Source organism: Aegilops tauschii, chromosome 4, assembly GCF_002575655.3.
Source record: "Aegilops tauschii subsp. strangulata cultivar AL8/78 chromosome 4, Aet v6.0, whole genome shotgun sequence".
Classification (NCBI taxonomy): domain Eukaryota; kingdom Viridiplantae; phylum Streptophyta; class Magnoliopsida; order Poales; family Poaceae; genus Aegilops; species Aegilops tauschii.
In genome coordinates, this window is record NC_053038.3 from 98,608,681 (window position 1) to 98,635,845 (window position 27,165).

The following is a 27,165-nucleotide window of genomic DNA, read 5'->3' on the forward strand; positions in this document are numbered from 1 at the left end:
ATTATAGATAAAACGACGGCCGCATGGACAGCAGTGCATGTTCTCCTGTGATCTTGTTTTCTTGATGACCCGCCAGCTCTTTTCATGGACGAGTTGCATTTCTGGCATGCATCCGTCCTCACCGACACAGTTACGAGTTCGCAGCAACAATAATTGGCGCCAGCCCGACGCACGACGAGCGGCGTGCCTGCCTACGCAACATGGATGCATACAATTGCACATGCTGCCTAGTAGCACCAAACAACGGAGCATCGAACCTGCACGACACACTATTGTGTATACCTAATGTTTCTCAGGTCTGCATAATTCTCGCATCACGGACCAGCCGCCCAGCGTTTCCACAACATCAACACACGAACATGCACGCACTGTGTCTGTATGGGAAACCATATTCTCGAATCACGGTTCAAAACTCCCGACATGGCCAGCAAGGACTGAGATAGCAGCTCCTGCAACAGAGAAAAAAGAATAGGTTTTCACCCTGGTAGTTGCATTAGCACAATGCCACCGCGGATCATTCTACCCAGGTGGTGATGATACTTCCTTTTATGGCCTCAACCTCTTAAGGTCCCTCTCGCTGCTGTGATCATGGCTCCTGTGCTCCTTCCGCTTTGAATGGCACTCTTGACTGTCCTTAGACGGCTCGCCCTCTTCCGTGCCCTCTGTCGTGTGAGCGGCTTTCTGATGATCCTCTCTGTGCGGGGGACGGGGGACGGTCTGCCTTCTGTCGTGTTTTTCGTCATCCTCGGCAACCAATTCCACTCCATGCTTCAGCTCCCTCTCAGACAGATCAGCAATCTTTTCCACTGCATCCATCCCTGACGGCGGCATAGTCGGGCCTTCATTGCTGGTGGCAGTGCCATCCCTTGTTTCGGTCTGGACTATCCGCTGGTTTGAGTTTTGCCTTTCAGGGTGATGGTGGTCTGGCAAGCTCGATTGTCTGGATGCTGGATGGTTCTTATGCGCTGGAGGCTCTTCGGCAGCTCCAGGAGCTTTTTCCGCAGCATGTTGATCAGCTAAACTTGCAGAGCTGCTTTTAGTATTATTCCCTTGAGATGGTGGTGGCCCATAGAGCTCCATCATTTGGTTGCTAACCTCTGAAAAGAATAATTGCAAGTAGTGTAAGCATGGGTCCTTAGTATGCCTTTTATACTTTCGCAGGAACGAGCATCAAATGTGAACGTGGCAGCAAAAAGAGCATCAGTTCTTGATACAAAATGGACAATACTGCTTACCAGCATTGCAAAATCAACAAAACAGAAGTGACAACGTTAAATGTAATTTTCTATGTCTCTTTGCTAATTTTCTGTTTATCAGACAAGGTCTATCAATAGTTGAATTCAAAAGTCGACGCCAACCCAAATATTTCCAGTTCCACGCCAGAGGCTATCCAGCACAGATTCATTAGAGTACTCCTGTGCATAACATTGCCTAGTGTATGGTGTAGCCCAGAACACTAGTGCTCAAAACTTTCCCTTGTGCACATCACAAAATAACTTGTGTCTTTGACCTAAGCAACCTAATTCCACTACCAGTTTTGAATATATGATAAATTTTGGTCCTCCAATTCTCAGGGGTTCCATTGACAACTAAAGCATGATAACATCTGCTGCTACTTGTGAGGATGAGAAATATTATCCTTACGACAATGAATACTGCAATAGAGCAAATATGCACAACTGACCATATGTAGAGACCAACCTTCCAACTGCCATGGGGTTACATCAAAATCTTGCCACCAGACCTTCTCGCCATCTGCTGGAAGCTTGACTTTAAGGAACTTCGCAGCAAGGAAGATTGCGCCGGCCGCAATATGTTGGGGCTTAAATTGCAGGCAAAGAGATGTACACAGCCTGTACACCCCTTTTACGGCGTAGTAAATAGGCATAACAAGGGATTAGTAATTTTTAAAGAATATAAGAGTAGTCTTAGCATACCCATCATTGACAAAACTCCAGGCAACTTGAGCAAGTTCCTTTTGAGCAATCTTGAGTTTTTTTATTGCTTCAACCAAGGGCTTGTATGGATGATGCACATTGAAGTCAAAATCAAGTGTTATAAGCACAGCACGCTCCCCAATTAAAAGAAGTTTCTTCTGTTGTTCATAGACTTCCTGCACAAAACAACACAAATAGTCTCAACTACCATTCCGGTCACAGTAATCACTAATCAGGGAATAAAATGCATCGACTGTAAACAAAAACTTGCAGCTTTATGAATAATAGAAGTGTGGGGAAACAAGGATACCGTTGGCAACTAAGAAAAGGAGTATCAAGACAGTGTCAACAACAAAACATCTAACCTTTTGCTTAATTCGAGCAACAGCACCAGGATCCTTTTTGTGGATGATCTCATAAGAAATTAGTATGACATCCTTCAGGGGTATGGGTGTTTCTTCAACTTTACCCGCCAAGAACATGCAAACTGTGGCTACTGTCTGCAGGTTGTAATGAACTTTCATTGATAACTTGCAATGAGCAGTTGATTTTGAAAAAAAACGCTAACCCCAAATAACAAATTGTATGCCACATGCTCTATCCTGTACACTACACACACAAAAAAAAATGCATGTCTCTTCTGCAGAACTGAACAAGATTAACCATATCATGGAATCCAATAAAATATAGGGTTTACAAGTGACAGCAAACTAGAAACTAGAATACTGCCTACAAGTGACAGCAAACTAAAAAAGTGTGTGTTTCACATATGGGTGGCAGCATTCATGATTGAACACATGTTAGAAAAGTATAATACTGCCTACCATGCATATAACGTGCATGCTGTCTGACAACAAACATGTACAAGCCCATACAAATTTAAGTAGGGCTTACCAGTCTATCATTTTTGGCATGAGATTGTCGAAGGAAAAAACGATGACAGAATACAATAGCTGTAGCAATTGTCACTGGAGGCCTACATTTCAAAGCCATCCGTCATAAGAAGGAAAGATGCACTGTATAGAACTACTAACATGCAAACAAAGCATAATTGATGCAGTACGATACATGAACTGATTCATAAACTTTCATGGTGCAAGTATTCTAAAAACACATAAAGGCCTAAACAAAAATACTAAACAGTGTCTGATCTTTTCTGTTGTCGCTAAACAAGGATGCCATGTGATCACCCATCGCTGCATGCTCGACAAGAACGGTGGCATTAAAGTAATGAATCAATGAGTCTAACTCCTGGGGTCAAGGGCTTCTGGAAAAAAATATAAACCCCTTTTTAAAGGGAAAAACTGAACAGTAGTTATGTGGTCACATGCATATGTTAGCAATTTGTCAAACACAAATATCAGATAGATTTACCATAATATCTGAGTAATTAGTTCAAAACCATCTCTGGATATTGTCAAAGAAAATAAAGCTAACAAACAAAGTTCAAGGTTAAATGGAGTAGGCTGAAAATCAATGTACACATTAGACCAAATGCTTAGGAAGAAGAAAAACTGGACAAGTCAACAATCAAATAATTATTAAATGTCTAATATAGCGCAGATATTGCATGATTAAACACTTACTCAATATAATCAATTAAAACTCCAGGAAAAAATGGACAAGTCAATTCTTGATGGGGCAATGCTTAAATTGCCACATGACCAGCCCAAGCACATGCTTGGCAACCTATCACAATAAGGACGTTCTATGTTTCTTTCAAACCTATACATATGTCCCCTCGATCAGCAGAGGTGACGTTTCTAATCTTCTGAATCAATTTGCACCCCTAATATCTTTTTAACAAAAAGATGCGTACAGTGCTTGTTTCAGATATTCCTGCCATTAAATAATTCCACTAAAGGCATGTTTGATTCGCAGTCTAAGATCAATAATTCCACTAAAGGCGTTTTTGCCTAACTCAGCTGGTACAGAAAAATGGAACCACAGTCCACAACTTAGCTTGTCTACATAAGTCATGCTACAAGTGCATGTGTCTATGGCGCTTGGAACCCAGCTAAAAAAATGTTTGGCATGCAGAAAACGTGGCTTTGAACCAAACACTTGCTTAACTTGGTCAAACTAGCCTTGAGTGAGTGTGACAAACCATGGCAGAGCTTGGCTCCCAACTAAGGAGACCCCGAATATTCTGTCTGTTAGAGGTGCAACCTAGGATACAAAATGTAGTCATGTACACTAGAGAACAACCACTGTCAACAACAGAACGTAATCACTTATGTTTTAGATGTGCACTAGACTTTCCTTGGATTTGGAAATAAAATGTGCATGATATTGATCATGATTTTTTTTTTCAATATATTGTTGACGGTGAAACAAGAAAGAAAAGTTTGTTAAAAAAACTAAGCTATAATAAAAAAGTCAAGTTGACTACAGGAACTTGAAAAGAACAGGTAAGATTCAAATAATACTGCTAAACTAGCTTGCTACACTTTACAAGAAAACAAGTAACAATAAAATATGCATGGTACTATATATTCTTACACTTTAAGCCTCACTCCCAGATCTTGAAGAAAAGTGCAGTATGACTTGCGAAGGAAAGACTCCTTCTTCAGACTAATGCCATCTCTTCTTGAAAGGGAATTCTCCTCTATTTCTTTTCTACTAAAATACCATGAAGCACCAAGGTTGCCATCTTCCACACGTTTATTATAGGGAAATCTATATGGGCTGTTTTCTACAACTCCATATTGTGAAGAATCACTTGTCTGCATGATATCCATGTATGATTTTCCTCTTTTCTTCTAAAGGACCTGGCAAAATGAGATATATTCTGTCATCGCTTGCAAACTTAACATCATAAGCATACATAAACACAGTGACGGAGCCAAGGGCCAAGGGGGAGCCATGCCCCCCCCCCCCCCCCCCCTAAGATTTTTTTTTATATACTCTTGAAATCTAAGTGCAAAACAACAAACAATTTCTACTTGGCCACCTTTAAGCTTTAGTAACTTTTATTTGCCCCCCTACTCACTCCTGCCTCCGTCCCTGCGTAAACAGGAGGAAGGTACAACTAGGCATGTACATATACACATTAATTTGCAAAAAAAAGTAATATTGATGAAGTCATGAAGCGCTAAGAAAGATGTCAAACTATATGTTCCCAATACTCTAAATCTAAAAAAAAATCTTCAGTGGAACATAAAAAGGGCATATTCATACAGCTTCATTGAACAAATTTGTGACACGTGGATGACAAAACAACAAACAAAAGAGTTTCTTCAATAAAACATCAATGCATTTCCTACGTTAGGATGGCGACATTAATGAAATTGTAAAATTGTTGCATGTGAGTAATGACCACTGCACAATTTGCTATTTGTTCTTTCAAGTTTATTTTCCCGAGTCCATGGCGTTCAAGGTGTTTTCCTGAGTCTGGGAGCATAACACAGAAACAGGGTACTCCAAACTTAACTAAGACCAGAGTTTTAGCAAAGCTAGCAGAATGAATGGGGAGAGATCACTAAACATGATATGTTCTTGAGGGCAGCTGTTTGACCTAAAGCAAGCGACTATATTCAACCGGCAAGAAACTAACCCCAATACAGATGAGAAACACAATCCTCAAACACAATTTAAGTGGGACTGTAAAAAAACAGAACCCAAATTACAAGCGAGCAACATAAAATAGTGGAGTGTACTAATCTCAAACCACCGCAGAAGTCCAAATTTTCTCAGATATAAAGCCCACTTGAGTAGGTAACCCTGGAATCCTAGATGAAATTGTAGGGGACTTCAGTTTACAGGTAGGTATGTGTGTTATGAAGGTGTTTTCCTGGCTATATATATCACTCAGACAAAATTACTTTAAGTCGAAACTCACTACAAGAGCAAAAAGTAGCCTCGTAGCTGGTGTTGTGGGCAGGGAATGAAATGTATTATCAAGCTCATAAGTTTGACCGACACTAACACAAAACCCCACCGCACCCCAACGCCTCGAGTAATGCAGTTCTCCAAGCTAAGCTGCGTAATTTTTCAAGCAACAGCAGAAATCCTTTAAAACTCAGTATTAGCATTGGCCCCCATAAATTCCTCACGAAATTTAGCTACATCCAGCCCTCCAGACACCTAAAAACGTGAATTTACCGGGAAACTTAGCACGCAGTTGCGAAATCAAGCCAGTTCAGATTCAAGCGAGTAAGTTCGGCTCAACAACTACGCATCAAACAGCAACTAGGGTTACTCCCGCCCGGCAACAATCGCGCATTATAATCCCGAGGTGAGCTTCCAGGCACCGGATCCCTCAATTGGCAGGCAGAATCATGCGAACCGAGGGAACTACAGAAGCAATTTGAGACGATTCTTCTTATGGATATAAACACATCGGATCAGAACAGAACCTGAGAGGTCGACAAGTAGTTTGGCGCAGGGTGCGGACCGACCGGCGAGCGCGCGGGGCGGAGACGGACCGGGATAGACGTCGCGGGCGGAGAGCTGCAGCTGGCGGCGACGGCGACGGCGACGGCGGCGGCGGGGGATAGGCGCCGCGGCAGCGAGGGGGAGCCTGCAGCCCTACCTGCGACTGCGAGGCTGGGTCGGACCCCAGCAGAACCCTAGCCGGTTGATGTGTCACCGTGCGCCCGGGTCCACCTTTTTACCCGCGGCTCTACCGGGGTTCTACTAGGGTTCGTACTCGTTGCAACCTCAACTTTGATTTGCTGGCCAACACGGACATCTCATGATTATTTTCCTCTTTTTTTTTTAGATATATTATTATTCTCCTCCCAGGTTGTCTTTTTAAATACTTGAATTGCACGCACACACTATTATTTGTAATATACTACTCCCTCCGTCCTATAATATAAGATGTTTTACAAGTTGTTTTAGCTTGCAAAACGATCATAAAATATGAGACGGATAATAGTAAAGTAGTAAAACAGAAATAATTCAATGTCACATTAGCATGTCATCTAAAACCCCAATTGCTAAGGAAAATGTTTAGAAAAACGATAATGATAACTCCCGACGTTCGGGAAAGCATGGCAACCCGAACGGGTTTAGATGGCAAGTTTAGTTTGCGTGAGATTAGGGAAACATGGTAATTTTCTGACAAAAAAAACGAAAAAGGACAAAGTTGCCATCCCGTGTGAACTAAAGTTGTCATCCCTGTGAACTAAAGTTGCCATGTAAAAACGTTCGGGACGAAATGCTCAAAATCCGAACGTTCGGGAGTTATTGGATTCCAAAAAAAAAACTTACAGCGCTGCGTAAGCCTACTCCAACCGCTGTCGTGCGTCACGGTGGGGCCCGCACACCGCTTCTCCACTCTCATCCTTATTTCCCACACGAGCGCCTTAGCCACACAATTCTGAGATCGTTGTCCCCATCTGCCCCGCACCTCTAGGATCGTGCTCCTCCCTCCGGTCAATGCTCTTCCTCTGTCCCCTGCCCCATCTTTTTTTTTCACCAGTGAATTGAAGCAGTACTCGTGTGCTGCCATGGCCAACTAGGAGACGACATTGCTGCAAGCCCGCCGTGGACGTTGGTGCAGGGGGCACCGGCCCAGCAATAGGGGGTTGCGCGGCAGTGCTGCAACGGGTGCAGTGGTCATGTGGCTGTACTGAAGTGGAGCGCTAGTCGGCGGCTCCCGGTGTTGCGATGCAGCGCTCGGTGCTGCAATGGAGCTTCACCACCGGCTCCAGGTGTTGCGATGTTGTGCTCGTGCTACAATGGCACTTCACTGACAGCTCTAGGTGTTGTGATGCAACGCTCGACGTCGGCCCTGGAGCTGCGTTTGCAGCGCTCGGTGCTACAATGGAGCTTCACCGGCGGCTTCTAGTGCAACGATGCAGCGCTCGCCAGCGGCCCCTAGTGTTGTAGTGCAGCGCTTGCCGACGGTGTTGGGTGCTGCAATGCAGCGCTTGCTCGCGGCATCGGGTGATGTGATGGAGCACCGCTACGCCGGCGTTCCCGCTGTAGAAAAGTGTCGCCGACGATCGTTGGCGGAGCATCATTGCGCTGCAGGTGAGGGGGTGCGGCTCCTTCTGCGAGCCGGGCAGCATTGCTTCCCACAACGGCGTGCTTTGGTTGCTCTGTTGCGGCTGCAATGATAGAGGGCTACCCTCCTATGGTGTTGACCGAATCCAACGGGTGGCGAGCAACGTATCCGACGCCCCAGAACCCGACTGATTTCTCTAGGAAATTAGTCGGTTGATTCGTAGCAGCCGTCAAATGCTAGTTAGTGCAACTGCAAGGGGAGATCAAACACACCCCGTATCCACCGTCAGATGATGATACGTCTCCAACGTATCTATAATTTTTTATTGTTCCATACTGCTATATTATCCTTCTTGGATGTTTTACAATCATTTTATAGCAATTTATATCATTTTTGGGACTAACCTATTGACATAGTGCCCAGTGCCAGTTGCTGTTTTTGCTTTTTTTTTACTTCGCAGAAAATCAATATTAAACGGAGTCCAAACGCAGCGAAACTTTTTAGAGAATTTTTCTGGCCCAGAAGACACCTGTTGGGACATAAAAGTACCAGAGGGGGGCTCCGAGGGGAGCACAACCACCTGGGCGTGCCTGGGGGCCCAGGCGCGCCCTGGTGGGTTGTGCCCACCTCGGCCGCCTGCCGCACCGTCTCTTTGCTCTATAAATACCCCAAAAATCCAAAAACCCTAAGGAGTCGACGAAACACAATTCCAGCCGCCGCAAGTTCCAGAACCACCAGATCCAATCTAGACACCATCACGGAGGGGTTCGTCATCCTCATTGGTGCCTCTCCGATGATGCGTGAGTAGTTCATTGTAGACTTACGGTCCATAGTTAGTAGCTAGATGGCTTCCTCTCTTTATTTTGATTCTCAATACAATGGTCTCTTGGAGATCTATTTGATGTAACTCTTTTCGCGGTGTGTTTGTTGGGATCCAATGAATTTTGAGTTTATGATCGGATCTATTTTAATCATGAAAGTTATCTGAATCTTCTTTTGATCTCTTATATGCATGATTACTTATAGCCTCGTATTTATTTTTTAAACCTTTGGTTTAGTTAGGCCAACTAGATCAAATTTTCTTGCCATGGGAAGAGGTGCTTTGTGATGGGTTCGGTCGTGCGGTGTTCTTTCCCAGTGACAGAAGGGGCAGCAAGACACGTGTTGATCGTTGCTATTAAGGATAACAAGATGGGGTCTATTTCTACATGAATAGATCTTGTCTACATCATGTCATCGTTCTTATTGCATTACTCCGTTTTCCCATGAACTATGCATGCTAGATAGCGGTCGATGTGTAGAGTAATAGTAGTAGATGCAGGCAGGAGTCGGTCTACTAATATTGGACGTGATATCTATATAATGATCATATGCCTGGATATGGTCATAATTATTTGAGTTCTATCAATTGCCCAACAGTAATTTCTTTACCCGTCGTATGCTATTTTTCTCGAGAGAAGCCACTAATGAAATCTACGGCCCCCATATCTATTCTTTATCATATTTGCTTTGAGATCTATTTTTATTTGCTTTTGTTTTAAGATCTATTATTCTAAAAACCCAAAAAATACCTTGCTGCATTATTTATTTATTTATTTTGTTTTGTTTTATTGCGAGATCTATTTATCCAAAATCATACAAACCAATCTATCTTTTACCTGAGAGGGATTGACAACCCCTCTTACGCGTCGGGTTACAAGTATTTGTTCTTTATGTGCAGGTATGTTTACATAGTGTTGCTTAGTTATCCTACTGGTTCGATAACCTTAGTTTCATAACTCAGGGAAATACCTACCGAAGTTGTACTGCATCATCCCTTCCTCTTTGGGAAAATACTGACGCGGATACGAGCCATCAAGAAAGGATTTCTGGCGCCGTTGCCGGGGAGACATCATCAACATCTATCAGGTTCCTAATCACAAATCTCATCTCCTTGCAATTTACATTATTTGCCATTTGCCTTTCGTTCTCATCTCCCCCACTTCATAAAAATTTGCCGTTTTATTCGCCCTCTTTTTCGTTCGCCGTTTTCTCGTCAGATCTGTTTTTGTGTGCAATCTTGTTTGCGAATCATGATGACTCAAGAAAACACCAAGTTGTGTGACTTTTCCAATACCAATAATAATGATTTTATTAGCACTCCGGTTGCTCCTCCCGACACTAGTGCGGAATCTTGTGATATTAATGTCGCTTTGTTGAATCTTGTTATGAAAGATCAGTTTTTCGGTACTCCTAATGAGGATGTCGCGTCCCATCTTAACACATTCGTAGAATTATGCGATATGCAAAAGAAAAAATGTGGACAATGATATTGTGAAGTTGAAATTATTTTTGTTTTCTTTGCGAGATCGTGCAAAAATTTGGTTTTCTTCTTTGCCTCGCAATAGTATCGATTCTTGGAATAAATGGAAAGATGCTTTCATTACTAAGTATTTTCTGCCCGCGAAAATTATTTCTCTTAGAACTCAAATCATGTATTTTAAGCAAATTGAGCATGAACATGTTGCACAATCTTGGGAAAGAATGAAATTGATGCTGAGACATTGTCCTGCTCATGGTTTAAATCTTTGGATGATTATACAATTTTTTATGCGAGATTGAATTTTGTTTCTAGAAATCTTTTAGATTCCTCCGCGGGTGGCACTTTTATGGAAATTACTTTGGGTGAATCTACTAAATTGCTTGATAATATTATGGCAAATTATTCACAGTGGCATATCGAAAGAGCTCCTACTAGTAAAAAATTTAATTCGGTTGAAGAAATTAATACTTTGAGTGAAAAATTTGATGCTCTTATGAAATTGGTTGCTAATAAAAGTGATCCTATTGATCTTAATGATGTGCCTTTTTCTACTTTGATTGAGCAAAATAGTGATTCCGTAGATGTGAATTTTGTCTCGCGAAACAATTTTAATAACAACGCTTGTAGAGGTATTTTAATCCTAGGCCTTTTCCTAGAAATTCCTCTAATAATTATGGTGGTTCCTATGGTAATCCTTCTTATAATAATAATAGGAACACCTCTGATCTTGAGAATAATATTAAAGAATTTATCAATGCTCAAAAAGTTTTCAACAATACGATAGAAGAAAAGTTGAATAAGATTGATGATATGTCTAGAAGCATTGATAGGATTTCTCACGATGTAGAAAATCTTAAGTTGAAAATTTTTGTACCCAGGGTTGAGGAATCAATTAAAGCTTTATATGTTTCTATGGATGAAAGTAAGAAAAGAACTGCTACGCTTAGAACTGAAAAAATTAGAAAGAGTGTTTTCTAGTGATTGCTTTCATAAAAATGATGAAGATCTTAAACTGATTGGTGTTTCTTCTATTGATTTCTTGTTTGGTAAGATTAAAATTGATGATAAAGGGAATGAAGAAGAGTCAACTTTAGTTAGAAGGCGTCCCGATAATTCGGAGGGTGAAAATCTTGATGAAAAATTTGATAAAAGTGGGTTTGGAGAGGTCAAAACTTTAACTAGTGATGTGCCCACTCTTTTGGATTACAAAGACTTTAATTATGACAATTGCTCTTTGATTGATTGTATTTATTTGTTGCAATCCATGATTAATTCACCCCATGCTTATGAACAAATAAAGCTTTTACTAAACATATTGTTGATGCTGTGATGAAAGCTTTGGAAAAAAATTGGAATTAGAGATTTCGATTCCTAGAAAATTACATGATAAATGGGGACCTACTATCAAAGTCAAGATTAAAAATTATGAGTGTTTTGCTTTATGTGATTTGGGTGCTAGTGTTTCCACAATTCCGAAATCTCTATGTGATGTGCTTGGTCTTACCGATATGGAAGAATGTTCTCTTAATTTGCACTTGGAGGATTCTACTATTAAAAAGCCTATGGGAAGAATTAATGATGTTCTTATTCTTGCAAATAGGAACTATGTGCCCATAGATTTTATTGTTCTTGATATTGATTGCAATCCGTCTTGTCCAATTATACTTGGTAGACCGTTTTTATGCACTATAGGTGTCGTGATTGATACGAAAGAAGGTAATATTGAATTTGAATTTCCACTAGGAAAGGGAATGGAACACTTCCCTAGAACAAGAATTAAACCACCATATGAATCAATCATGAGGGCATCCAATGGATCTATAACTAAAGATGACAATACTTAGATCTATGCTCTATGCCTGATAACCCACAAGTATAGGGGATCAATCTTAGTCCTTTGATAAGTAAGAGTGCCGAACCGAATGAGGAGCAGAAGGAAATGACAAGTGGTTTTCAGCAAGGTAATTTTCTGTAAGCACTGAAATTGTCGGTAACAGATAGTTTGATAGCAAGATATTTTGTAACGAGCAAGTAACGGTAACAGTAAATAAAGTGCAGCAAGGTAGCCCAATCCTTTTGTGGCAAAGGACAGGCCAAAGCGGTTTCTTATATAGGCAAAGCATTCTTGAGGGTACATGGGTATTTCATCTAGTCACTTTCATCATGTTGGTTTGTTTGTGTTCGCTACTTTGATAATTTGATATGTGGGTGGACCGGTGCTTAGGTGTTGTTCTTACTTGAACAAATCTCCTACTTATGATTAACCCCTCGCAAGCATTCGCAACTACGAGAAAAGTATTAAGATAAAATCTAACCATATCATTAAACTTTTGGATCCAAATCGGTCCCTTACGAAATAGCGCATAAACTAGGGTTTAAGCTTCTGTCACTCTAGCAACCCATCATCTAATAACTACTCCACAATGCATTCCCTTAGGCCCAAATATGGTGAAGTGTCATGTAGTCAACATTCACATGACACCACTAAGGGAATCATAACATACATACCATCAAATATCGAACACATATCAAGTTCACATGATTACTTGCAACAAGGTTTCTCCCGTGACCTCAAGAACAAAAGTAACTACTCACAAATTATAATCATGCTCAAGATCATAGGGGTATTAAATAGCATAATGGATCTAAACATATAATCTTCCACCAAATAAACCATATAGTAATCAACTACAAGATGTAATCAACACTACTAGTCACCCACAAGCACCAATCTAAGGTTCCGGTGCAATGATTGAACACAAGAGATGAACTAGGGTTTGAGAGGAGATGGTGTTGTTGAAGATGTTGATGAAGATTGCCTATATAAGTCATTTTGACCTAGAAAAAAAATAAGAGGAGGACTTTCAGGACGAAGCGCCGCCGTCTCGAGGCGGAACTTGGGCAGGAGCACTTTTGCCCTCTGGCGGAGCGATTTCGCCGGGGGAACTTCCCTCCCGGAGGGGGAAATCATCATCATCACCAACAACTCTTCCATCTTGGGCAGAAGAGGGGCATCGGAGGTGGGCCGAGGAGGGCACAACCCACCAGGGCGCGCCTGGGCTCCCTGGAGCGCCCAGGTGGATTGTGCCGACCTGGTGGGCCCTCTCTGGTGGTTATTTGCTCCAATATTCCTCATATATTCCAAAACAATTGTCCATAAATTTTTAGCTCATTTGGAGATGTGCACAATAGGTAACTCTGACGTAGCTTTTCCAGGTCCAGAATTCCAGCTGCCAGTATTCTCCCTCTTTGTGTAAACCTTGCATATTATGAGGGAAAAGGCATCATAATTACTCCAAAAGGCATTATTATGCATAAAACATAGTAAATAATAGTAAGCAAACATGATGCAAAATGGACGTATCAACTCCCCCAAGCTTAGACCTCGCTTGTCCTGAAGCAAAAAACTAATATCGAAAAACATGTCCACATGCTTAGAGAGAGAGAGAGGTGTCGATAAAAACAAAATACGGATATGGAAGCATCATGTATATTATTATAACAACAACAATCTTTATCATAGAACTTTTATCATAAACTTCTTATAAACAAGTAACAATTCACCACAACATCGAATTATAAAGCATAAACTCTATTGAAAACCAACAAACTATGATTCATTATCTTTTCAGGAAGGGTCTCATATCAGAGCCTTTTGGAAAGTCCACACACTCAACCATCATATAGTCTTCTATGATTGCTAACACTCACCGCATACCCATGAGCAAGAATTTTCAACTAGACACATAGGAAGATAGGGGCTTATAGTTTCGCCTCCCAATGTATTCACCTCAAGGGTGATGTCAACAATAATAACTCATGCCCACCCATATTCAACTGGATATATGTGCCTAGATCTTTCCTCACCACATGATGCTTGCAAAAGAGAAAATAAAAAAGGAATAGGGAAGAATACTTTGACTGTTGCATAAAAGTAAATACATACAAGTAAAAGATAGGCCCTTCGCAAAGGGAAGCGGAGGTTGCCATGCGCTTTTTTGGTTATATGCTCAATCTCTTAGTGCAAAAGAACGTCACGTTATATTGCCCCTTGTGATAGCAACCTTTATTATGTAGTCTGTCGCCTTTATTATTTTGCCATCACAAGTTCGTACAATGCTCAATTTTCTCTTACACTAAATGATCTAACACATTTATACGCAATTTTTATTGCCTTATTGCACCGATGACAACTTGCTTGAAGGATCTTACTCGATCCATAGGTAGGTATTGTGGACTCTCAAAGCAAGATTTGGGTTTAAGAGTTTGTGGATGCACAATTTCTACTTAGTGCGGAATTTTTGGCTAGCAAAGATAGGGGCAAGCACCACATGTTAAAGGATATATGACAATATAACTTCTATGTGAATATGAACATGCATAAATCATTACGTTGTCTTGCTTGTCCAACGTCAACAATTTTGGCATATAATATTTTGATGGGGGCTCACAATCATAAAAGATGTCCAAGATAGTGTATTTGCATGTGGATCTTCTCTTCTCTTCCTTTATTAATTCTTTCATGATTTGCATCATTGACCAATGCTATGTTCGTCAATCTCCAATAAATTTTACTACTTACACTCTTCCTTATGTGATGTCGTTACTTATCATAAGATTAGCATATGATCTTTTTCATTTATTTCCTTTCTTTTTATTGGAACATGAAAGTAAAGAGAGCAAAACTCAAACTAAACTTTATTATATATCTCACACACGATTACAATGATAGATAGATCACTAAGCAAACACTCAAAGAAAGATCAAACTAAATTTTTATTCAACTAAAGCAAAAGATAACTAAGGATCGAACTAAAATAAATAAAGGCAAAAGATAGTGGTGGTGATACGATACCGGGGCACCTCCCCCAAGCTTGGCACAATCCAAGGGGAGTGCCATGCCCGATACTCAAGTCTCCTTTGGTGATGAGGAAGGTGGTGGTGGTGATGAGGTAGTAGCGGGTTTATCCTTTTCTTCCTCCAGCTTGCGTCAGAGGGTAAAATTATCCATCCTTAACTCATCGTTCTCTGTGTCAAGCTTTATTATGCTCTTGCATAATGTCTCCTTACTTTCTTGCTTGAAACAAGGAGGGACTGGTTCTTCTTCATCTTCCTCATCGGTGAACCATATATAGGTAGGTGTCCTTGAAGATGTTTTTATCCAAAGGCTAATAAGAAACTGGGTAATCCTCCTCTGAATCTTGAGACGCCATATTTTCATATCTGTTAGGGAAATAACGAGAAAGAAGAACAGAAGATTTATCTGCAATACGATGGTCAATAGGTACGGGGGATATATAAAGATTTTTTTATCTTGGGAAACAAGCAAACGGGAGAAAAACGGAGTCCGGAAGGTACCCGAGGTGGGCACAACCCACCTGGGCACGCCTAGCGCGCCCTGGTGTCTTGTGCCCATCAGGTTGCCTTCCTGGTTGTTTCTTATTTTCCTAATTTTTTAATATTCCAAAACTGATAAAAAATATTTTTGCAAATTTTTGGAGTCCGTTTACTTACCGTATCACATACCTCCTCTTTTTTTCACGATTCTGGAGTGTTCCCAAAGGTTTCTTTTATGCGCTCCTCCGGTGTCATGGTTTGAATAATATTGCTTTCAACATTAATAGGCGTACCTGATATATAGTGTTTAATTCTTTGTCCATTGACAACCTTCGGGTTAGTACCTTCGGCATTATTTATATTGATAGCTCCAGAACGATAAACTTCTTCGATAACATAAGGTCCTTCCCATTTGGAGAGAAGTTTTCCTGCAAAGAATCTGAAACGAGAGTTGTACAAAAGGACATATTCACCCACTTTGAACTCATGCTTTTGGATTCTTTTATCATGCCATCTTTTAACTTTTTCTTTAAATAATTTGGCATTTTCATAAGCTTGGGTTCTCCACTCATCTAGTGAACTAATATCAAATAACCTCTTTTCACCGGCAAGTTTGAAATCATAGTTGAGTTCTTCAATTGCCCAATATGCTTTATGTTCTAACTCAAGAGGCAAATGACAAGCTTTTACATAAACCATTTTATAGGAAGACATACCCATAGGATTTTTATAAACTGTTCGGTAGGCCCAAAGTGCATCATCTAATTTCTTAGACCAATTCTTTCGGGACCTATTGACATTTTCTTGTAAAATTAATTTTATTTCTCTATTACTAAGTTCAACTTGATCACTAGACTGAGGATGATATGGTGATGCAATTATATGGTTAACATCATACTTAGCAAGCATTTTTTGGAAAAGCACCATGAATAAAGTGTGAACCACCATTAGTTGTTAAATATCTAGGGACTCCAAACCTTGGGAAAATAAATTCCTTAAGCGTTTTAATAGAGGTATCGTGATCAGCACTACTAGTTGGAATAGTTTCTACCCACTTAGTAACATCATCAACAACAACCAAAATATGTGTATACCCATTAGAGGAAGGAAAATGTCCCATGTAATCGAAACCCCAAACATAAAATGGTTCAATAGCAAGAGAATAATTCATAGGCATTTCCTGACGCTTACAATATTACCAATTCTTTGACATTCATCACAAGATAAAACAAACTTACAGGGATCCTTGAAGAGAGTAGGCCAATAAAAACCAGATTGCAATACCTTGTGAGCAGTTCTATCTCCCGCATGATGTCCTCCATAAGCTTCGGAGTGACATTTCCGTAGGATTTGTTCTTGTTCATGCTCGGGTACACAACGTCTAATAATACCATCTACTCCTTCTTTGTAAAGATGTGGGCCATCCCAAAAGTAATGTCTTAAATCATAGAAGAATTTTTTTGTTGGTATGTGAAACTAGGTGGTATATATTTAGCAACAATGTAATTAGCATAGTCAGCATACCAAGGAGTGTTATGAGAGACATTTATTGCAGCTAGTTGTTCATCAGGAAAACTATCATCAATAGGTAGTGGGTCATCAAGAATATTTTCTAGCCTAGACAAGTTATCAGCTACAGGGTTCTCAGGTCCTTTTATATCAGTAATATGTAAGTCAAATTCTTGTAGCAATAGAACCCACCTAATGAGTCTAGGTATAGCATCTTTCTTTTCCATAAGATATTTTATTGCAGCATGATCAGTGTGAACAGTTACTTTAGAATCAACAATATAAGATCTGAATTTATCACAAACAAACACAACTACTAAAAAATTCTTTTTCAGTAGTAGCATAATTTCGTTAAGCACTGTCGAGAGTTTTACTAGCATAAATGGATAACATTTAACTTTTTTATCAACTCTTTGTCCTAAAACGACACCAACAACATAATCACTAGCATCACACAGAATTTCAAAAGGCAAGTCCCAATCAGGTGGTTGTACTATAGGTGCAGAAGTTAAGTCTTTCTTAAGTGTTTCAAAGGCTTCTACACAATCATCGTCAAAAACAAATGGAACATCCTTTTGTAAAAGATTTGTAAGAGGCCTAGAAATTTTAGAGAAGTCTTTAATAAACCTCCTATAGAAACCAGCATGACCAAGGAAACCACGAATACCTTTAATATCTTTAGGACATGTCATTTTCTCAATTGCATCAACTTAGCTTTATCCACCTCAATACCTCTTTCAGAAAATTTATGTCCCAAGACAATACCTTCATTAACCATAAAGTGGCACTTCTCCCAATTCAAGACAAGATTAGTTTGCTCGCATCTCTGCAAAACTCGATCAAGGTTCCTTAAGCAATCATCAAAAGAAGTTCCGTAAACAGAGAAGACATCCATGAAAACCTCAACAATCTTTTCACAAAAATCAGAGAATATATCAGTCATACATCTTTGAAAGGTAGCAGGTGCATTGCATAAGTCGAAAGGCATACGTCTATAAGCATAAGTTCCAAAAGGGCAAGTAAAGGTGGTTTTCTCTTGATGGGGTTGTGAAACAGATATTTGAGAAAAACCAGAGTATCCATCAAGGAAACAAAAGTGTGTGTGCTTAGATAATCTCTCTAGCATTTGATCAATAAAAGGCAAAGGGTAATGATCTTTTCTAGTTGCTCTATTTAACTTTCTAAAATCAATTACCATCCTATAGCCAGTGACAATTCTTTGTGGAATGAGTTCATTTTTATCATTAGGAACAATAGTAATACCTCCCTTCTTAGGGACACAATGAACGGGACTTACCCATCTACTATCAGCTATGGGATAGATTATACCTGCTTCCAGAAGCTTTAGTATTTCAGTTCTTACCACTTCTTTCATTTTAGGATTCAAACTTCGTTGATGATCAACAATGGGTTTAGAATCAGGTTTCATATTAATCTTGTGCTGACATAGAGTGGGACTAATGCCCTTAAGATCATCAAGAGTATATCCAATAGCAGATCGGTGCTTCTTGAGAATTTTCAATAATCTTTCTTCTTCATGTTCTGAAAGTTAACACTAATAATAACAAGATATATCTTTTTCTCATCAAGATAAGCATATTTCGAAGTGTCTGGCAATTGTTTCAATTCAAACACAGGATCACCCTTAGATGGAGGAGGACCTCCTAGAGTTTCAATAGGACAATTGTGTTTAAGCAGAGGTCGTTGTTCAAAGAATATTTTATCTATTTCATTTCTTTCATGCATATGCATATCATTTTCATGGTCTAGCAAATATTGTTCTATTGGATTAGTAGGAGGCACGACAATAGAAACAAGACCAATTATTTCATCCTTACTAGGTAATTCTTTCTTATGATGTTTTTTTACTAAACTTAGAAAAATTAAACTCATGAGACTCATCACCAAAACTAACATCGGCGGTTTGTTTCTCACAATCTATTTTAGCATTAACGGTGTTTAAGAAAGGTCTACCAAAGATAATGGGGCAAGAGTCATCTTGTGGGGAATCAAGAACAAGAAAATCAGTAGGATATTTTATTTTCCCACACAAGACTTCAACATCTCTAACAATCCCAGGTGGTGTGATGGTGTCTCTATTAGCAAGTTTAATAGTAACATCTATGTCTTCTATTTCAACGGGTGCTATATCATTCATAATTTCTTGGTATAAGGTAACAGGAATAACACTCACACTAGCACCTAAGTCACATAAACCATGATAACAGTGATCTCCTATTTTGACTGAGACAACAGGCATGCCAACTACGGGTCTATGTTTATCTTTTTCATCGGGTTTGGCAATTTTAGCAGGTTCATCACAGAAGTAAATAACATGCCCATCAATATTTTCTACCAAGAGATCTTTAACCATAGCAACACTAGGTTCTACTTTGATTTGTTCCGATGGTTTAGGTGCTCTAATATTACTTTTATTAAGCACGGTTGAAGCCTTAGCATGTTCCTTTATCCTAACAGGGAAAGGTGGTTTTTCAATATAAGCAGTAGGAACAACTGGATCAACATTGTAAATGATAGTTTCATCTTTAACCACAACCGGTTCTTTAATTCCTTCTTTAATAGGTTGATGATATTTAAACCACTTCTCCTTAGGGAGATCTACATGAGTGGCAAATGATTCACAAAAAGAGGCTACTATCTCAGAGTCAAGTCCATATTTAGTGCTAAACTTGTGAAAAGCGTCGGTATTCATAAAAGGTTTGACACAATCAAACTTAAGCTTAATACCTGACTCTTTACCTTCGTCGAGTTCCCAATCTTCGGAGTTGCGTTTAATTCTTTCTAAAAGGTCCCACTTGAATTCAATAGTCTTCTTCATGAAAGAACTAGTACAAGAAGTATCGAGCATGGATTGATCATCACGAGAAAGCCGAGCATAAAAGTTCTGAATGATAATTTCTCTTGAGAGCTCATGATCGGGGCATGAATATAACAATGACTTAAGCCTCCCTCAAGCTAGAGCGATACTTTCTCCTTCACGAGGCCAAACATTATATATATATAATTCCGATCACGATGAACTAGATGCATAGGATAATTTTTTTTGGTGAAAATCCAATTTCAATCGATTCCAATTCCAAGATCCAATATCATCGCATAGCCTATACCATGCTAATGCTTTTCCCTTCAAAGATAAAGGGAAAACCTTCTTCTTAGCTTCATCTCCGGGTAAACCTACAAGCTTAAATAATCCACAAATTTCATCTACATATATCAAGTGCATATCAGGATGTTCGGTTCCATCTCCTGCATAAGGATTAGCTAGCAGTTGTTCTATCATACCCGAAGGAATTCCATAACCAATATTTTCAGTAGGTGCAGTAGGTTGAGGGGCAACTAATTGTGGTTCCGGTCGTGGTGAAGATACCCCGAACAAACTCCTCAAAGGATTGTTCTCCATAGTAACAAGTGACAATAAATTTCAGCACGTAGTAATAGTTTTTCCTTACCAAGAGCGCTTCACTCCCCAGCAACGGTGCTAGAAAAGGTCCTTGGTGACCCATAAGTATAGGGGATCAATCATAGTCCTTTCGATAAGTAAGAGTGTCGAACCCAATGAGGAGCAGAAGGAAATGACAAGTGGTTTTCAGCAAGGTAATTTTCTGTAAGCACTGAAATTGTCGGTAACAGATAGTTTGATAGCAAGATATTTTGTAACGAGCAAGTAACGGTAACGGTAAATAAAGTGCAGCAAGGTAGCCCAATCCTTTTGTGGCGAAGGACAGGCCAAAACAGTTTCTTATAATAGGCAAAGCGTCCTTGAGGGTACACGGGAATTTCATCTAGTCACTTTCATCATGTTGGTTCGATTTGTGTTCACTGCTTTGATAATTTGTTATGTGGGTGGACCGGTGCTTAGGTGTTGTTCTTACTTGACAAACCTCCTACTTATGATTAACCCCCTGGCAAGCATCCGCAACTACGAGAAAAGTATTAAGATAAAATCTGACCATAGCATTAAACTTCTGGATCCAAATCGGTTCCTTGCGGAATAGCGCGTAAACTAGGGTTTAAGATTGTGTCACTCTAGCAACCCGTCATCTAATAAATACTCCACAATGCATTCCCTTAGGCCCAAATATTGCGAAGAGTCATGTAGTCGACGTTCACATGACACCACTAAGGGAATCACAACATACATACCATCAAAATATCGAACACATATCAAGTTCACATGATTATTTTCAACAAGATTTCTCCCGTGACCTCAAGAACAAAAGTAACTACTCACAAATGATAATCATTCTCAAGATCAAAGGGCTATTAAATAGCATAATGGATCTGAACATATAATCTTCCACGAAATAAACCATATAGTAATCAACTACAAGATGTAATCAACACTACTAGTCACCCACAAGCACCAATCTAAGGTTTCGGTGCAAAGATTGAACACAAGAGATGAACTAGGGTTTGAGAGGAGATGGTGCTGTTGAAGATGTTGATGAAGATTGACCTCCCCAAGATGGGAGAGTTGTTGGTGATGATGATGACGATGATTTCCCCTCCGGGAAGGAAGTTCCCCTGATGGAATCGCTCCGCCAGAGGGCAAAAGTGCTCCTGCCCAAGTTCCGCCTCGAGACGGTGGCGCTTCGTCCCAAAAGTCCTCCTCTTATTTTTTTCTAGGTCAAAATGACTTATATACCAGAAGAGGGGCACCGGAGGTGGGCCGAGGAGGGCACAACCCACCAGGGCGCGCCTAGGCTCCCTGGCGTGCCCAGGTGGGTTGTGCCCACCTCGTGGGCCCCCTCTGGTGGTTATTTGCTCCAATATTCCTCATATATTCCAAAACAATTCTCCATAAATTTTCAGCTCATTTGGAGATGTGCAGAATAGGTAACTCTGGTGTAGCTCTTCCAGGTCCAGAATTCCAGCTGCCGGTATTCTCCCTCTTTGTGTAAACCTTGCATATTATGAGGGAAAAGGAATTAGAATTACTCCAAAAGGCATTATTATGCATACAAACATAGTAAATAATAGTAGGTAAACATGATGCAAAATGGACGTATCAATGCCTAGCTAGGGGCGTAAAACGATAACGCTTGTTGGGAGGCAACCCAATGAATAATATTTATTTTTGCTATTTTCTTCCGTTCTTGAGTGTTTGCACAATTACACCTCTGTTATTATTGTGTTTTTAATGTTTTAATTAGTGTTTGGTCCAAGCAAAGCCTTTGGGATCATGTTGGGTGATTGTTGATTTGATCTTGTTGAAAAACAGAAACTTTTGCGTCTAGTAAAATAATTTTCATAAATCACAGAAGTGACGAAAGCTTCTGAATTTTTTCCACAAGATTGATATACAAAGTTCCTACGTTGTCCAAATTTTCAGATTTTTTGGAATTACAGAAGCATACAAACTTTTCAGATTGCTACAGACTATTCTATTTTTGACAAATTCTGTTTTTGTTGCATTGTGTGCTTATTTTGATGAGTCTACGGGTTGTATTGGGGGATATGTGAAGGAAATATGCCCCAGAGGCAATAATAATGTTGTTATTTATATTTCCTTATATCATGATAATTTTTTTATTATTCAGGCTAGAATTGTATTAACCGGAAACTTGATACATGTGTGAATACATAGACAAAACAGAGTGTCCCTAGTGTGCCTCTACTTGACTAGCTCATTAATCAAAGATGGTTAAGTTTCCTGACCATAGACATGTGTTGTCATTTGATGAACGGGATCACATCATTAGGAGAATGATGTGATGGACAAGACCCATCCGTTAGCTTAGCATAATGATCGTTAAGTTTTATTGCTATTGCTTTCTTCATGACTTATACATATTCCTTTGACTATGAGATTATGCAACTCCCGAATACCGGAGGAACACCTGTGTGCTATCAAACGTCACAATGTAATTGGGTGATTATAAAGATGCTCTACAGGTGTCTCCGAAGGTGTTTGTTGGGTTGGCATAGATCAAGATTAGGATTTGTCACTCCGAGTATCGGAGAGGTATCTCTAGGCCCTCTCGATAATGCACATCACGATAAGCCTTGCAAGCAATGTGACTAATGAGTTAGTTGCGGGATGATTCATTACGGAACGAGTAAAGAGACTTGCCGGTAACGAGAATGAACTAGGTATGAAGATACCGACGATCGAATCTCGGGCAAGTAACATACCGATGACAAAGGGAATAACGTATGTTGTCATTGCGGTTTGACCGATAAAGATCTTCGTAGAATATGTAGGAACCAATATGAGCATCTAGGTTCCGCTGTTGGTTATTGACCGGAGATGTGTCTCGGTCATGTCTACATAGTTCTCGAACCCGTAGGGTCCGCACACTTAACGTTCGATGACGATTTGTATTATGAGTTATGTGTTTTGGTGACCAAAGATTGTTCGGAGTCCCGGATGAGATCACGGACATGACGGGGAGTCATGAAATAGTCGAGAGGTAAAGATTGATATATTGGACGATAGTATTCGGACACCAGAATGGTTCTGGAGTGTTTTGGGTATTTTCGGAGTACCGGGAGGTTACCGGAACCCCCCCCCCCCCGAGGAAAGTATTGGGCCTCATGGGCCATAGGGGAGAGAGAGGGCACCCCACAAAGGGGTGGCGCACGCCCCCAAGGGGAGTCCGAATAGGACGAGGGGAGGGGCGCGGCCCCCTTTCCCTCTCCTCTCCTTCCCCCTCCGTAAGTAGGAAGGCGGGGCCGAATAGGACTTGGAGTCCTAGTTGGTTTCCCTCCCCATGGCGCGCCCCTTGTGGCCGGACTCCTCCCATCCTCCTTTATATACGGGGGCAGGGGCACCCCATAGCACATCAATTGTTCTCTTAGCCGTGTGCGGTGCCCCCTCCATAGTTTACTCCTCCGGTCACAGCGTCGTAGTGCTTAGGCGAAGCCCTGCGCGGCTGCGCGAATCACATCACAATCACCGTCACCACGCCGTCATGCTGACAAAACTCTCCTTCGACACTTTGCTGGATCAAGAGTTCGAGGGACGTCATCGAGCTGAACGTGTGCAGAACTCAGAGGTGTCGTATGTTTGGTTCTTGATTGGTTGGATCGCGAAGACGTTCGGCTACATCAACCGCGTTAAGCTAACGCTTCCTCTTCGGTCTACGAGGGTACGTGGACACACTCTCCCCCTCTCGTTGCTATGCATCTCCTAGATAGATCTTGTGTGATCGTAGGAATGTTTTTGAAATTGCATGCTACGTTCCCCAACAGTGGCATCCGAGCCAGGTCTATGCGTAGATGATATGCACGAGTAGAACACAAAGAGTCGTGGGCGATCATAGTCATACTGCTTAGCACCAACGTCTTATTTTGATTCGGCGGTATTGTTGGATGAAGCGGCCCAGACCAACCTTACATGACCACGTTCATGAGACCGGTTCCACCGATAGACATGCAACTTGTTTTGCATAAAGGTGAATGACGGGTGTCCGTTTCTCCAACTTTAGTTGAATCGAAGTTGACTATAGCCGGTCCTTGTTGAAGGTTAAAACAACACACTTGACGAAAAATCGTTGTGGTTTTGATGCATAGGTGAGAACGGTTCTTACTAGAAGCCCGTAGCAGCCACGTAAAACTTGCAACAACAAAGTAGAGGACGTCTAACTTGTTTTTGTAGGGCATGTTGTGATGTGATATGGTCAAGACATGATGTTATATACGTTATTGTATGAGATGATCATGTTTTGTAAAAGTTATCGGCAACTGGTAGGAGCCTTATGGTTGTCGCTTTATTGTATGAAATGCAATCGCCATGTAATTGCTTTACTTTATCACTATGCAGTAGTGATAGTTGTAGAAGTAATAGTTGGCGAGATGACAACGGTGCCACGATGAAGATCAAGGTGTCAAGCCGGTGACGGTGGAGATCATGACGGTGCTTTGGAGATGGAGATCAAAGGCACAAGATGATGATGGACATATCATGTCACATATTTTGATTGCATGTGATGTTTATCTTTTATGCATCTTATTTTGCTTAGTATGGTGGTAGCATTATAAGATGATCCCTCACTAAAATTTCAAGGTATAAGCGTGCTCCCTGAGTATGCACCGTTGCGACAGTTCGTCGTGCCGAGACACCACGTGATGATCGGGTGTGATAAGCTCTACGTTCACATACAATGGGTGCAAGACAGTTTTGCACGTGTGGAATACTCAGATTAAACTTGACGAGCCTAGCATGTACAGACATGGCCTCGGAACACTGAGACCGAAAGGTCGAACGTGAATCATATAGTAGATATGATCAACATGGAGATGTTCACCATTGAAAACTACTCCATCTCACGTGATGATCGGACATGGTTTAGTTGATATGGATCACGTGATCATTTAGAAATGCTTAAGGCTGCGGAGGTAGAAATCAAGAAGGAGCATCAAGTGTTGATGGTTAACAAGACCGCTAGTTTCAAGAAAAAGGGCAAAGGTAAGAAGGGAAACTTCAAGAAGAATAGCAAGCAAGTTGCTGCTCCCGGGAAGAAGCCCAAGTCTGGACCTAAGCCGGAAATTGAGTGCTTCTACTGCAAAGGGACTGGCCACTGGAAGCAGAATTGCCCCAAGTATTTGGCGGATAAGAAGGATGGCAAAGTGAAAGGTATATTTGATATACATGTTATTGATGTGTACCTTACTAATGCTCGTAGTAGCGCCTGGGTATTTGATACTGGTTCTGTTGCTCATATTTGCAACTCTAAATAGGGGCTACGGATTAAACGAAGATTGGCTAAGGACGAGGTGACGATGTGCGTCGGAAATGGTTCCAAGGTCGATGTGATCGCCGTCGGCACGCTACCTCTACATCTACCTCCGGGATTAGTTTTAGACCTGAATAATTGTTATTTGGTGCGAGTGTTGAGCATGAACATTATATCTGGATCTTGTTTGATGTGAGACAGTTATTCATTTAAATCAGAGAATAATGGTTGTTCTATTTATATGAGTAATATCTTTAATGGTCATGCACCCTTGCTGAGTGGTCTATTTTTGTTGAATGTCGATCGTAGTGATACACATATTCATAATATTGATGCCCAAAGATGCAAAGTTAATAATGATAGTGCAACTTATTTGTGGCCCAACCGTTTAGGTCATATTGGTGTAAAGCGCATGAAGAAACTCCATGCAGATGGGATTTTGGAATCACTTGATTATGAATCACTTGATGCTTGCGAACCATGCCTCACGGGCAAGATGACTAAGACTCCGTTCTCCGGAACAATGGAGCGAGCCACTAACTTATTGGAAATAATACATAATGATGTATGTGGTCTGATGAGTGTTGAGGCTCGCGGTGGGTATCGTTATTTTCTGACCTTCACAAATGATTTGAGCAGATATGGGTATATCTACTTAATGAAACATAATTCTGAAACATTTGAAAAGTTCAAAGAATTTCAGAGTGAAGTGGAAAATCATCGTAACAAGAAAATAAAGTTTCTACGATCTGATCGCGGAGGCGAATATTTGAGTTACGAGTTTGGTCTTCATTTAAAATAATGTGGAATAGTTTCACAACTCACGTCACCTGGAACACCACAGCGTAATGGTGTATCCGAACACCGTAACAGTACTTTATTAGACCTGGTGCGATCTATGATGTCTCTTACCGATATACCACTATCGTTTTAGGGTTATGCATTCGAGATGGCTGCATTCACGTTAAATAGGGCACCATCTAAGTCCATTGAGACGACACCATATGAACTGTGGTTTAGCAAGAAACCTAAGCTGTCGTTTCTTAAAGTTTGGGGTTGCGATGCTTATGTGAAAAAGCTTCAGCCTGATAAGCTCGAACCCAAATCGGAGAAGTGCGTCATCATAGGATACCCAAAAGAAACTGTTGGGTACACCTTCTATCACATATCCGAAGGCAAGATATTTGTTGCTAAGAATGGATCCTTTCTAGAGAAGGTGTTTCTCTCGAAAGAAGTGAGTGGGAGGAAAGTAGAACTTGATGAGGTAGTTGTACCTTCTCTTGAATTGGAAAGTAGTTCATCACAGAAATCAGTTCTAGTGATGCCTACACCAGTTAGTGAGGAAGTTAATGATGATGATCATGAAACTTCAGATCAAGTTACTACCAAACCTCGTAGGTCAACCAGAGTACGTTCCGCACCAGA

The 27,165-nt window shown here is 40.6% G+C and overlaps 1 protein-coding gene across 1 annotated transcript; it reads right to left on the minus strand.

Moving 5' to 3' along the window:
• Positions 1-258: 258 nt before the first annotated feature.
• Positions 259-6,577, minus strand: LOC109763847 (cyclin-T1-3). The gene is made up of 7 exons (XM_020322709.4): positions 6,296-6,577; positions 4,440-4,708; positions 2,832-2,913; positions 2,303-2,437; positions 1,938-2,113; positions 1,702-1,853; positions 259-1,097 (listed from the first exon to the last, which is right to left on the minus strand). Exons 2-7 carry the CDS (start codon positions 4,676-4,678, stop codon positions 547-549), a joined length of 1,335 nt encoding a protein of 444 aa, XP_020178298.1. The 5' UTR covers positions 4,679-4,708; positions 6,296-6,577; the 3' UTR covers positions 259-546.
• Positions 6,578-27,165: the final 20,588 nt, after the last annotated feature.

Excerpts from the sequence above, each read along its gene's own strand:
- LOC109763847 (XM_020322709.4), bottom strand. The coding sequence starts at position 4,678 with ATGGATATCATGCAGACAAGTGATTCTTCACAATATGGAGTTGTAGAA. Across the intron at positions 2,914-4,439 it reads CTGGGAGTGAGGCTTAAAGT|GCCTCCAGTGACAATTGCTA; the intron begins GTAAGAATATAT and ends TTTGAAATGTAG. Across the intron at positions 1,098-1,701 it reads AACCCCATGGCAGTTGGAAG|AGGTTAGCAACCAAATGATG; the intron begins GTTGGTCTCTAC and ends TATTCTTTTCAG.